The sequence below is a fragment of the Typopeltis vanoorti genome, chromosome 26 (assembly GCF_054136105.1).
Source record: "Typopeltis vanoorti isolate ZY-2024b chromosome 26, IOZ_Tvanoo_1.0, whole genome shotgun sequence".
NCBI lineage: Eukaryota > Metazoa > Arthropoda > Arachnida > Uropygi > Thelyphonidae > Typopeltis > Typopeltis vanoorti.
The window spans coordinates 31,464,950-31,478,851 of NC_143574.1; the positions used below are offsets into that span (position 1 = coordinate 31,464,950).

At 37.4% G+C, this 13,902-nt stretch overlaps 1 protein-coding gene across 1 annotated transcript in view; it reads right to left on the minus strand.

The window, feature by feature from the left end:
* LOC150092461 (shootin-1-like) overlaps positions 1-13,902 on the minus strand; it is a 253,303-nt gene that overhangs the window by 16,229 nt on the left and 223,172 nt on the right. Inside the window, exon 15 of the mRNA XM_090414949.1 lies at positions 11,090-11,294. Coding sequence (XP_090271075.1) covers positions 11,090-11,294 — 205 coding nt within the window. The remainder of the gene's footprint in view (positions 1-11,089; positions 11,295-13,902) is intronic.

A 13,902-nucleotide genomic window follows, 5' to 3' on the forward strand; every position in this document is an offset into this window, starting at 1 on the left:
ACCACTCTAAAAGTAAAGAACCCAAGCTCTAACACCCCTGCTAACCACACTCTTGCCCAGCTTCCATAGGTGTCCCCTAGTTCTCCCACCACCAGTCCTGATCTCAAAAATATCCTCCGAATTAATTCTATACAAACCCTTTAGCAATTTGAATGTCTCAATCATATATCCCCTTTTCCACCTATCAACTAATTTCTGCAACCCACAAATCTTCAACCTGTTCTCATATGGTTCATTCCATAGATCTGCTATCATCTTAGTCACTCGCCTCTGGATCCTCTCCACTTCCTCCCCATCAAGAAGGAACCTAAGTGACCAAATCTGGGCACAGTTGTCGAGATGAGGTCTTATCAAGGTTCGGTACAGAGGTATAATAACTTGCTTGTTGCTCCTCGTCAAGGTATTTTTCAACAACCAAGTGAGTTGATGAGCTGATTTAGCTACTTTTGCAATGTGTCCGTAAATTTCAACCAACACTCCCAAGTCCCTGGACTCATCATCTCCTGGAGTACAGTTACACCAATGTGGTATACTGCTACTAATCTTTTCACCCCAAAATGCATAACCTTACATTTTGTCACATTAAATTGACATCCACTCTCCTTAGTCCAGAACTCCAATCTATCCAAGTCGTCCTGCAAGATTTTGACATCCTCTGCATTCACTATTTCCCTACCCAACTTTGCATCATCAGCGAACAAATGAACTGTTCCTCTTAGATTCTTCCCTATATCTTTAATGAACAAATTAAACAGCAGTGATCCAAGAACAGAACCCTGCAGCACACCACTAGTCACAGGCCATCTTTTGGACTACTCCTGAATAAACTACTCTTTGATATCTCTCCATCCACCCACCCATCCATCTCACCAACCCTATATCCATTCCCATATGTTGTAGTTTACGGATTAGAATTCCATGTGGTATCCTGTCAAATGCCTTAGCCAGGTCCAGCAGTATCACTGTAAGCCCATTACCCTTATCCAGTTCAGCCGTCATTGTGTTATAAAACTTGAGCAAGTTACTGAGGCATGATCTACCCTTCACAAAGCCATGCTGTCCCCCGTACAGTATCTCATTTTCATCAATCCATTCCTGTATTTTCCCTTGACAACGACTCCTGATATGCTGATCGGTCGGTAATTTGCAACCGTAGTCTTGGATCCTCCTTTATGCAGTGGAACTATTTTCCGCTCTTTCCACACCTTCGGGACTAAACCAGACCCAAGACTCAGATTAAACAACATAGTCAAGGGCACTGATAATTCTTTAGCCGCTTCACGCAAGACCCATGCTGGTATACTATCAAATCCCACAGATGTATTCACATTAAGGTTCTGTAATAGACTATTTACCTCCACTTCATTCATCACAATTCCTGTATAAACTAATGGTTCCTTCATTTTTTCAATGTCACCACCTGGATGATATACTTTTGCAGAGTGCTTGCTCAGTAACTCCACTATATCGACTGATTCAGTGACCACCTTACCATCGTCATTCCTTAAAATCATTTTGCCGTGTACAGTTTTTTTTTTGATTGCAGCATATTGAAAGAACTGTTTGGGATTCTCTTTAGCTTGCATAGCTAGTTTTCTTTCATAATCCTCTTTTGCTTTTTTTTTTTTTTTTTTTTTACCACATTCGTTACCCTTCTGGCCTGCACTTTATACCGTCCGTGTGCCTGCAGGTCACCTCTTTCTTTAAATTCCCTCCACAGTTGCTTCCTTTTTTGCAGCTCAAGCTTAATGGTGTTATCCATCCATTTAATCCCCAACTTGTTTTACTATTTGGACCCTAGGTATACAATCAGCCATAACCTCCTGTAAATGCTCCTTGACCACTTCCCATGCTCTATCGACATCCAGCCCTTGCAGTTGTACATGCCATGGCACTGATCCAAGCAATCTCCTAAGCTTGTCATACTTGCCAGCACGGTAATTCCACATAATAAAAGAGAACGCTCTATTTGGTTGGTATATTTGAATTACTCAAAAGGTGTAAATATAAACCATAATTTATAAGCCATGGGAAATGTAAAGGAGAGAATAAGTGTGAGTAGAAATACTTTCATTAATGGCAAATGAATTATTAATAATTAACACTTATGATATGTGTGTCCTATAGGTTGCTGGGGTAGAGTGAATAGCATGCGATCCTATAGTCTAGACATTAATAAGTGACTTTATGATGGCATGATTAAAAAAAAAACTTAGAAGGAGAGAAAAAGATTTGTTTGCAAAGTATAAATAACTAACCAATAATAAACAGCCATTAATACATTTAGTAGTTTTAAAAACTATAGGGAGAGACTAATCTAATGAATTAAATAATGTTGATCAGGTGATTCCTTTAGGCATGGCTGGAATATATGTGGTTTGATGGAGCAGCAAATCATCTGGTAAAATTTGTTGTGCATGTTATGTGCATTTCTCTGGTTAATGTATATTTTGCTTCATTTTGTAAGAATTTTCTTTTGTTTAATGAGACTCAGTATACATTTTACTAACAGGGAGGACGTTTAGTGCCAAGGTGACAATATTGAAAAGTAAACACAAAGGATATCTTACAGAAGCTGCAGACATCAAAGAAAGATTGAAAGAGTATACAGAAGCCCTTTACAGAAAGGACTCCAACATTACTGAGAAATTTGATGAGCAGGATTATACACAGGAGCGAGTGCCACTGAAGATTGAAGCGAGGTGGGTACTGCAACAGATATCCAGTAAGAAAGCACCAGGAGGAGATGGAATACCCATTGAGCTTCTCAAAACCCTGGGAGAAGAGGCAGTTAAAATTTTAACGCTCTATGTCAGCAAATTTGGATCACAACCATGGCCTAGGGAGTGGAAAAAAATCAGTTTATATACTTTATTGAAGAAAGGCGATGCAAGGGAGTGCAAAAATTACAGAACTATATCACTGATTTCTCATGCAAGTAAAGTCTTACTTAAGATCATTCAGAAAAGACTGAAACCATTCATGAAGAGAGAAATGCCAGAGGAACAAGAGATCAAATTGCCAATGTGAGATGGATAATAGAAAGAGCACAGGAATATCACAAGAATACCTACTTTTGTTTCCTTGACTATAGCAAGGCTTTTTTTGACTCTGTAGATCATGTGAAACTGCAGAATGTGTTAAGAACAATGGGAATCCCAGAGCATTTCATTATCCTTCAGAGGAATCTTTATTATGAACAAGAAGCTACTGTCTGAACAGATATTGTGAAACTGAGTATTTCACAATAGGTAAAGGGGTGCGACAAGTATGTATTTTATCTCTGTACCTGTTTAACTTGTTCAGTGAAAATACATTTTAAGAATGGCAGGGCTGGAGGAGTCTTCAGTTGGAATTAAAATTGGTGGAAAAAACATTAATAATTTGAGGTATGCAGATGTTACCACCTTGCTAGCAGAATGCAAAGAAGATTTGAAGAAACTTATTATGAAAGTTAAAGAAGAAAGTGCTAAATATGGTCTTAAACTTAACCTCAAAAAGACAAAAGTTATGGCAACATGTGAACTTAATGATTTTGAAGTAGATGGGGAGAAAATGGAAGCAGTTAACAATTTTGTGTTCCTAGGATCTCGAATTGATAAAGATGGTTATTGTACCAAAGAAGTTAGAAGAAGATTATTACTCGGAAAAAAAGCAATGACAAATTTAAGCAAGATCTTTAAAGATAAAGATATCAGTCTCGCAACAAAAATCAGAATTGTAAAAGCAATGGTATTCCCTGTGGTGCTGTTGTGAAAGTTGGACCCTGAGAAAGAGTGAAAGAAGGAAGATAGATGCATTTGAATTATGGGTTTGGAGACGCTTACTAAGAATACCATGAACTGCAAAGCAAACCAATAAATCAGTGATAGAGAGAATAAAGCCAGATTGCTCCCTTGAAGCTATGATCATCAAGCAAAAATTGTCATACTTCGGACATATTATGCGAGCAAATGACAGATTGGAGAAGAAGATGATGCTTGCTAAAGTTGATGGAAACAGGAGAAGAGGAAGACCAAGAATTAGATGGCTGGATGGAGTCAAGGGCACACCAAGGGTATTTGCCACCCAGGTGCAAACTTTTTATCGGCCACCCCTAATACTTCATTGTAATCCAAATTAGGTATTAGGTACATAAAATGCTGCCCTATCAATGTTGCTGCCCAGGCGCAGTGCACCCTCAGGTTGGCCCAGCCCTGGATGGAGTTAAAGAAGCAACAGGAGTGCGCTTGGAAGTTCTGAAAGAAATGGTCAGGGACAGATTGGAATGGAGAGTGTATGTTCATGGAGTTGCCAGGAGTCGGAAATGACTCGATGGATCATAGCACATACATTTTACACAATAATACAATACATAATATTCAATCATCAGAATTATCCACACTTTCTGGAATCCTACATTCATAAATTTTATTTATTTATTATTATTTAGTGTCAGCAGCTCTTCTATCTTATCAATAATAGATATCTCACCCATACTAGTATTTTATTGTAGATCAACAACTTATAATACACAGATGTAAAAATTTATCTATTCCTGAATAAAAATGTCCCTATACTGTTAAAAAAAAACTTTCCAACCTCAAAAGATGCTATATTGCACAAACAACAAAAATAAGTAGCTTTGTTTGTCACTAAATAGTAAACAGATGTTTAACACCTGTGTACTATATTTAGGAACAATTAGTGTAATTAGAGACAACTCGAACAATGCACTTAATGGAAAAACATTGTTCTGCAGACTATGCTGCATGTATGCAAACAGAACATTTTTATTGTAGCAGTAAACATAGCAACTAACTAAACACATTTGTCTTAACATATGTTTAACAGCTGCTTATAATAGTCATTGGACACAGAAAGCTCTCAATATATGAAAAGCAAAATGAATATATATATATATTAATTATTAAACACCTCCAGGGAGGGAACTTACTCTACAACTCTCCATTTCCACCACTCAACCTTACCCACCAACGCCATCTACCGTCCACCACCACCACCACTAGTATTTTCACAGACAATCACAAATATCCACAACCACCGTGGGATACGAACCCGCAGCCAAAAGGGCTGTGGATTCGTATCACTATCTTTAGTCACCTGCCTTTCAGGTAGATCACTATCTTTTTCCATTTACAGAAAGCCAACACACAGGAAGATACCTACATAAACAATCACATCATCATCCACTCCAACAGTATGGCATTTTAAAAACATGAACACAAAGCCAGAGCCATTTGTTCTAATGATACAGCTCTGACCACAGAACTCAAATATCTGTGCCATACATTCTTAGCCAATGGCTACAATCCCTACAAAATAGATAAAACCACTTTCAAACTGCATGTAAAACTAGCAATTGATCTGCTCGCCTAAGGATAAACTTCACCCTTTTGCACACCCAGGAGTGTTTGAAATTTCCTGTGACTGTGACTTGGCCTACTATGGACAAACAGGAAGATCAGTTAACCTGGAAGAACATAAAAAATACATTCGCTATTTTTTACTATGGCAAGTAAGGACTGGCAGACCACGCTTTGGACACTCCTTCACACAGGATTAGATGGAAGAAAACTAATGTGCTATTTAAAAGTTGTTACAGATCTGAAAGATTATTTTTTGAGACAGCAATGGCTTTGAAGAATTTTCCTAACCCGAACAAGTATGGTTGCATTAATTTGTCAAAAATTTGGGAGACTGTCATCCTAATAGCAACTCCCACATAGCTGTAATGATTTTTTTTTCCCAACATTAGAGGGCACCAGAAATAGGACTTTAGATAGATCTTTTGTATGCTGCAATTTTATTGTTTTACTTACTCACTGTCACGTGTACAAGTGTGTTATGCTCTGATGATGCTCATTTGAAATTCAGCAAAATACAAGCAGTTAATAAAACATCTTTTGATTAAATTGTTTGGCGTTTAATACTGTTAAAAAATTAAGTCATGAATAACCGTCAACATTGTTGTAATCAGCTTGCAGGCAATTTTTATGACCAGTCATAAACAGTGGTATTCTCTTTCCTGAATGTTGAAAGGTTTCAGTGTGTGAAAATTAACGATAATTCATGAATACTTTCACATTTAAAAATACACGGCTTGGTCAATAATGTTTGCTACACAGATGTTATTTAGACGTTCTGGATCTGAACTTTGACATATTCACGAATGTTATTCTCCTCAGAATATTTCCACTATAACATATTTATTAATGAAAATGCTTAGAAAACTAAAATGACAAATTCCAGGATAACTTCTCGAGGAACACTTATTCACCTTCCGCGGAACACAGTTTGGGAAACCCTGGGGTAAACAATCTGTATTGTGGGATGAGTTGTTTATTATTAAACGGCAGAATAATTAACTTCTCTTTTATGATCATCGTAGTTTTTAAAGTGGTATCTATTTTGCTTGTATAACAGTTGGAAAATTTTACCTATAAAGCACGTGATTTCGTGTGTTGTTGACCAATAGGATTACTTGGTTGTTGAGGAACACACTGACATCCAGAGATAAAGAGGTTATTATTCCCCTTTATAAAGCATTGATACTTCCACATTTGGATTACTGTGCTCAGGTCTGGTCACCTGGATTCCTTGGAGATGAGGAGGCTGTGGAGAGGGTTCAGAGAAGAGTGACCAAGTTGGTGAGTGATATAAAAAATGCTCCCTACATTGATAGATTGAGAGCTTGTGGATTGCAGAGATTGGTTGATAGGCGAAGAAGAGGGGATATGATAGAAACATTCAAATTACTAAAAGGTTTTTATAGGATTGATGCAGGGGAAATGTTTCAGCTGTGTGATAGTGATGGAAGAACAAGAGGTCATCTCTGGAAATTAAAGAAGAGTGTGGTTAACAAAGGTGTCAGAGCAAGGTTTTTTGCCTGGAGGGTGGTGAACGAGTGGAATTCATTGCCTGACTTAGTTGTGAGCTCTTCGTCTGTAAACGAATTCAAGAAGAGATATGACAGATATTGTTTTGCTAGTTTGGGTCTCCCACGATGAGTCTACTGACTCTATGGAGATACCCGTAATAATAATAATAATAATAAATTCGTTCATCGGCGTTGTAAATAATGAACAGCGTGTTGCAGCACATTCTGGCATAATGTGATAACGCGTAAGCAGTGAATGTTCGTGAAGTTTAATTTTGCATGTGAGTGTTTGTCTTTTTATTATCGAAAGTCTAAATTTTGCTAATTGTTATTTTAAAGATTTAATTTGGCCCAATGGAGAAAAAAAAACACCAAAGAAAAGCAATTTCTTTGCAAATGAAAATTGCAATTTTAGATCGCTTAGCATAAAGATAGGGATCTACGGCGATAGGTAAACATTTTAATTTAGGCGAATCTACTATAAGAGCAATTAAAAAGAATGAAGTCACAATAAGAAAATCTGTCATTTCTGGCACAAAACTAAGTGCCATATTATCATCATACTCAAGAGATGCTTATTAGAAAACACGGAACGAGCTCTCATAAATTGGATTGAAGTATTAACTCAAAGAAGAATTCTTATAAGTGGTTATTTAAAAAATAAATAACAAGCTTTTCGGTTTTATGAACAGATGAAGCAATTGGAGCTGTCTATTTCCGTTTCCCAGGCTGATAAAGAATTTTCAGCTAGCAAAGGATGGTTAACCAGGTTTTTAAAAAGGAATGCACTTCATAACGCGAAGATTACAGTCGAAGTTGCAACAGCAGATGAAGCAGCCAAAAATTTTCAAGAAAAGTTAGCCAAAATTATTGAAGATGGTGGATATTATCCCGATCAAGTGTTTAACACTGACGAAACAGGATTGTTTTGGAAGAAAATGCCTAGTCGAACTTATATTGCAAAGTCTGAGAAAAAAAGCAAATAGGTTTAAAGCAATTAAAGATCTAGTAACGTTGTTACTTTGTAGCAATACATCAGGAGATTGAATGTTGAAACCCGTCCTAGTAAATTGATTTCTAAGACCAAGTGCTCTAAAAGGCAAAGATCTAAAACAGCTGCCGGTACATTGGATGGCTAATACAAAGGCCTGAGTAACAACTACTGTATTTACTGAATGGTTCAATAATTGCTCTGTATCAGAAGTGGAAACATATATGAAGCAAAAAGCTCTCGATTTTAAAGTTTTATTAATTGTTGACAATGCACCACGTCATCTGCATTTAGAACATCCAAATGTGCAGGTAGTGTTTTTTCCATCCAATACAACAAGCATTATTCAGCCATTAGATCAAGGCATAATTGCTACTTTTAAAAAATACTACGTTAAGCACACTTTTCAATTTATATTGGATAAACTAGAAAATTAATCATTAAGAGTAACTGACGTTTGTAAAAAATTTTCTATTTTGGACTGCTTAAATCATGTTGCATCTGCTATCGCTGAAATAAGACCACAAACTTTAAATGCCTGCTGGAAAGCAGGCATTTAAAGTTTGTGGATGTGTTGCAACCACAGTGGATGTGTTGCAACCATGCAAACATCTATATTATCAGTTGAAATCATTACTTTGGCACATGAAATTTGTGGGGAAGGTTTTGATACATTTAGCCAGAACAATGTAGGCGAATTGCTTGTGGATAATTTTGCCAGTCTGGTTGGCCGAGTGGTTAGCGTATCCGCTCTCCAGCCCAAAGGGCTGCGGGGTTCGAATCCTGACGTGGGCATGGATGTTTGCAATTGTCTGTGGAAATAGTAGTGGTGATGGTGGACAGTAGATGGCGTTGGTGTAGATGAGGCAGTTTGTGGATGAAGTTAAGTGGTGGAGAGTTGTAGAGCAGGTGCCCTCCCTCGATGAGTCTTTGGACTCCCTGGAGGTGTCAAATAATAATAATGCCTTAAGTAATGATAATATTGGATATCGATTAACTTTAGATATCGTCGAAGATCCAGAAAACGATAGTTAAGTGGAAGAAAAACCTGTCCCCCTCACTGCTAATATAATTCGAGGTCTTGAACTGTGCAATAAATTGGAAAATCATTTTCTTGTTAATGACACAAATTCTAAACGAGCCTTTAAATTCCAACGCGAGGTGAAGAACTGTATGTCTGGATATCGCGAGCTGTATAAAAAATTAGTGAAATCATCATTGCAAAGTTTAATCACTGATTACATTGTCAGAAGAAAAAAATCAGCACAGAACGAGGGTGAAGCTAATTCCGTTTGTGAATAACCATTGCCTTTATCATACAGATCTGATACACTGACTATCTCTTTTGGTGATGAAAGTGATTTTGCACCAGTTCGCAAAAGTTGCCGAATATTGTCTAATAGCAATGATAATTCTGATGACTAAAAAAAAAGTTACTCTTCAATAAAATTAAATGAATAAAGCTTTAAAACAGACTTAGGCATTCTTATTTTCCTGAATTTTCATAAACTTTTTTTTAATGCAATTTTAGGTTTATTTTAATTCATTGCTTCAGTTTTATGCAGTTTTAGAAAATTACAGAACGCATCTCTAATTTTTCAATGTAAGTTAGGCCTTTTTTGTGCGATTTTTTATATGCAGTTTTCTGTGGAATGTACCTACCGCATAAAAGAGACCCGATTGTACTCAGTTTTTGCATCTTTGTGCTTAGTAAATTTGGAAGAAGAAGACGAAGCTTACCTCTTTCAAATACAGTCATACAATCTGCAATTGAGGACTCTGGCAGAAAAATGGGGAAATTCATTAGATCATCAGCACTGTTTCCCATTGTAAATATGGACAAAAAAAAAGTTATAAATTTATCGAAAGTTATATATATAAACTTGCCTACCATGTCAGTTCAAACTTCACGCAAAAGTGACGTAAAACAGATGAAACTCAGAAAACAAAAACAGCAACTCATGACTAAATGGCATTCGATTCGATTGGTTCACACAACTAATCACAGCCACTAGGTGCTATTGTCTCAACCTGCATTGCCTTCTGAGTGGTTTAAAACCATTGGAATGCTAAGAATTTGATCTGCTGCACCATCTGTACATCTTTTCAAAGGGCTCAAAGGTGTATGTATTTGTGATTGCACTCTCGGGCTATTCACGCGATGCAATGTTTATGTGTCGAAAAGCTCTTCACGAAGCATTACTATATTGTATTTATTTATAGGAATCACACAAAGCCTGGAAACAATTAGGGGAGTCTTTAATGGAAATAAATGCAAAAATATAATATCTGTGATATTGCTATTCTGTGGATGAGCACTGCACATCCTGAATATTCTTCCTGATGCATAGCATTTTGTAGTGCAAACCTTGATTATTGAATAAAAAAATAAACTACAGTTATTAGAAATCATTCATAGTAGGTATATGCTATAGTCTCAGCCAGCCAGTAGAATTACCACTGAATGATACATATTCTGATTATTTCCCTTCTGTGGTAGTATTTCACAGTAATAAAATTGGGGTTTGTGAAGTGAGTAGGCCGTGCAGTTAGCCTAGTGGCTATGCGCTTCGCAACCATAAACCTGGGAAAGGAGTCTTCTGGGTTTGATTCCTGTCATCGATGTGAGGAGCTTAAGGATCTTTTACAGACATAGCCAAGTTAGCCAGTCTTGGACATGGACAGCAGGTTTTTCTCCACAGTTTATATGGGGTTTTTCCTTCTGCAAGCAGACAAACCAACCCCCATGAACATATACATATTACAATCATGAATACTGCCCTTAGGGGGAGGATAGGAGAGGAGTGACGAACCGGATGCATTAATTCGTCAAAGCCCCCCCCCCTGGATTGGGGGGGGGGCTCAACCCATCCTAGGATGGGTGAGAAGGATAGGAAGTGGTGGTAAAACAAATGGTCTACTGCATCTCAAGCTTCTGATTAACAAAACAAATCTTAACTATATAAGCTATAAGGCTCTGACTTGGTAAGAGGCATACAAATTTGTCATGTTATACAGGTTATCAATATGATAGTAATAATTATAGCATTTTAATAATCATTAAATATTACTTATTAAAATGTTAATTTACTTGGAATTTCCAAATTAATAAAATACCTATATAGGATATCCATATAAAACAATTAGAGTAGATTAACTAATGTAGCATACAACACTTCAAATATAATTAAGAGCATATGGATATGCTTTATATTTACCTTCTTTATTTTTCTGTAATCTTTTTTGAAGTAATTTATGTAATTCATTGTCTTGAGTTGAATCTGATGCAGGTGACTCAGGAATTATCTTCTCTGGACTGATAGATTTCTCTCTTCTTATTTCAAACACTTTAAACAGTTCTGGTTCACTATTTTCAGACTGCGTACTTTTAAATGATTCTGGTTTTCTCTTTTTTAAAGTGGTCTGAAAGAGATTGTTGATTCTCTCCATAACAGAAATACACAGACTATGTGGGCATATTACATATATATACATAAATAATAATAAGCTAACACCTTTTAATCCTTTTTAGGGAGTAGGCAAGGCCTTTTTTTTTTTTTTTTTTTTAACCCTTTCTAGCTTTTGGAGACTGAGTGGGCAGTTCTTTTGCCACCCAGGGCAGTCCCTGAGTTTGCCGCCCCTCTCAATACATAAGTGAAAACGACATATAGGGGAAATAAATTAAAACACTTTATTTTCGAAATAAAACTTTAATTTCAACATTCTAAAATGTTATTTTGCTTGCTTTTCTGTTAGCAAAATCGATGACATTGGCAAAGTCTATTTCATAGTAAAGTAGGTAATTCTTAATCAATTTTAATTTAGAAAAACTCCTCTCACAACTAGCAACACTTACAGCAATTGGGAGGAAAATTCGCAGTAGCATTACAATATTTGGAACTGAGTTCTGGAGACTGTATTTTAGAATTAACTGCAAAAGTTCAAAAAGATTCAAAGTGCTGCCCAGGGTGGACCGCTTCCTCCACCCTCCTCTAGTTATGCCTCTGCAGTTACAGCAGCAGCCTTTTGATGCAGTGCACTGTCCAGAATGTTCATCTCTGAGTCCAGTGTTCATGGCGCCACAATCAGAGGTCTGAAGCTAAATCAGGAAACACAGAACCATACCATCACACTGTTGCCTCTGAATTTCATATTTGGGGTCACGCTCCAGTAAGACGTCCAACTAGGCATCCACCACACCTGTTCATCTGTTTGGTAGCGGGTGTAGCATGTTGGTTTGGGTAATGTAGGGCTTGCATACTGTGGTCCTACCATGAAAACCCATGTTGCAAGTCTTGGCTCTGAATGTTTTTGTATAGATTCATGTTCCAGTCAGTGCCCAGAACTTAACATTCAACATGTTGTCCGACAAATATATGTAAATAAGGATATGTAAATGGCATTTTTTACGTATCCTTTGTAGCACCCTATGGTCACATTCGGCGAGTCATCCATTGTGGGTAGCACTTGCAGTCGACTCCTTGTGCTTCCATGTCAGTATGATATCACTGATTGTTGACCTGGGATGACACAATTTGCCAAACAGATAGGCTTATAAAATGGCATCCTATCACAATGCCTCTCTCAAACTCTGTCACTTCCCTTCTCGTAGCCATTTCACCTGGATGCAGTTGCACCGACTTGGGAGAATCATATTCCTCCAATTTATACTGGCTACAAACACGACTTGTTGCATGGCATGATGCACCTTGCCCATGGGGCATCCACTGACTTCTTTCCAAGAAGTGTACAATTTTGAATGGGTAGATTTGAGATTTCTTATAAGGTTAGTAGCTAGGTGGGTGTAAAATACCCATCTTGAGCAGAATAGAATGCCTAGTTTTTTTTGAGGCAGAGGAAGCTATTGATGTGATGTATTTATACCAAGAGAGGCTGGAGGTAAATGTCATTCCATGGAGAGAGATCATTCTGTCTGGTAATCCCTGTATTAATGAGGATAAGGGAAGCTAAGATCCCTTCTACAAAAGAAAAGGTAATACTGTATTGGTGGCATTGAAGGTGACCAGTTATCCTTGTTCTATTGAAAGATGGTATGGAGATCAGTGTTTTAGGGTTGCAGATGATTTTGAAGCTTCAGATATCTGAGGATAAAATGGTTTTTCTAAAGAGTAGGAAAACCATCGGCATGTGGATAGGATCAGCAGTGATTGAGAGTAGGTCATTCATGTTTAGTACAGAGATTAAGGGGAGCCCTGGGTCACTCCTGCATTGGTGAGTTGGAAAAGACGGTACTATTGGGTTCTGTTGATTCTTTCTTTTAAAAATGCAGATGGTGATACTGTTAACTAAGGGGACCATCCCATCTGTGTATTTTATTAGCATTTGATAACAAATGCAGAAAAGGTGTGAGAAAAGAATGCTTGACTAAGCGAGAAAGGAAAAGTAAGGAGTTTTGTATGATGATTCCATTAAAAGAGCCTTGCTTGACAAGAGAGTGATGAAATCACGTTTCCCAGATACAAAGATTAATGATTTTAGCAAAGCTATTAGAATGCAGAAGGGCAAAGTGAAAGAGTTAATTACTTTGGTTGGAATGAATGATTTGAAAGGAGACAAGTATTGTATGAGGGGGTGGGATGAAAGAGTACTGAAAGTAGCAAAAAGAGGGAAGGGGAGAAAGAGAGAGAGATAAGATAGTGAGTCTATCTTAACAGAATTGAGAAGGAGGGCCGTGATAGCAAACGAGTCAATTCTGTCAAACTCACTCCATGCACCCACAGCTGTGAGTTTCCGGATGCATGGAGTGAGTTTGACAGATGAATGAACTTCTACAAGTTGAACAGTTTGTGATTGATTGAATTCTGTTGAGTGAGTCTACAAATACCAATTAGGCAACAGTTCATCTCATCTTCTTTATACCCTCTTTTACCTTGCGATGACAAAGGTTTATTAATCATCAAATCTCAAACCGTTCACAGGATAAGGTGGTCAGCCCTATATCCCGGTGTATCCTATGTCCTGTAGTGTTGAGTCCTCAAGGTCAGTTTGCCTGCTTTGTGGGATGAAAAAC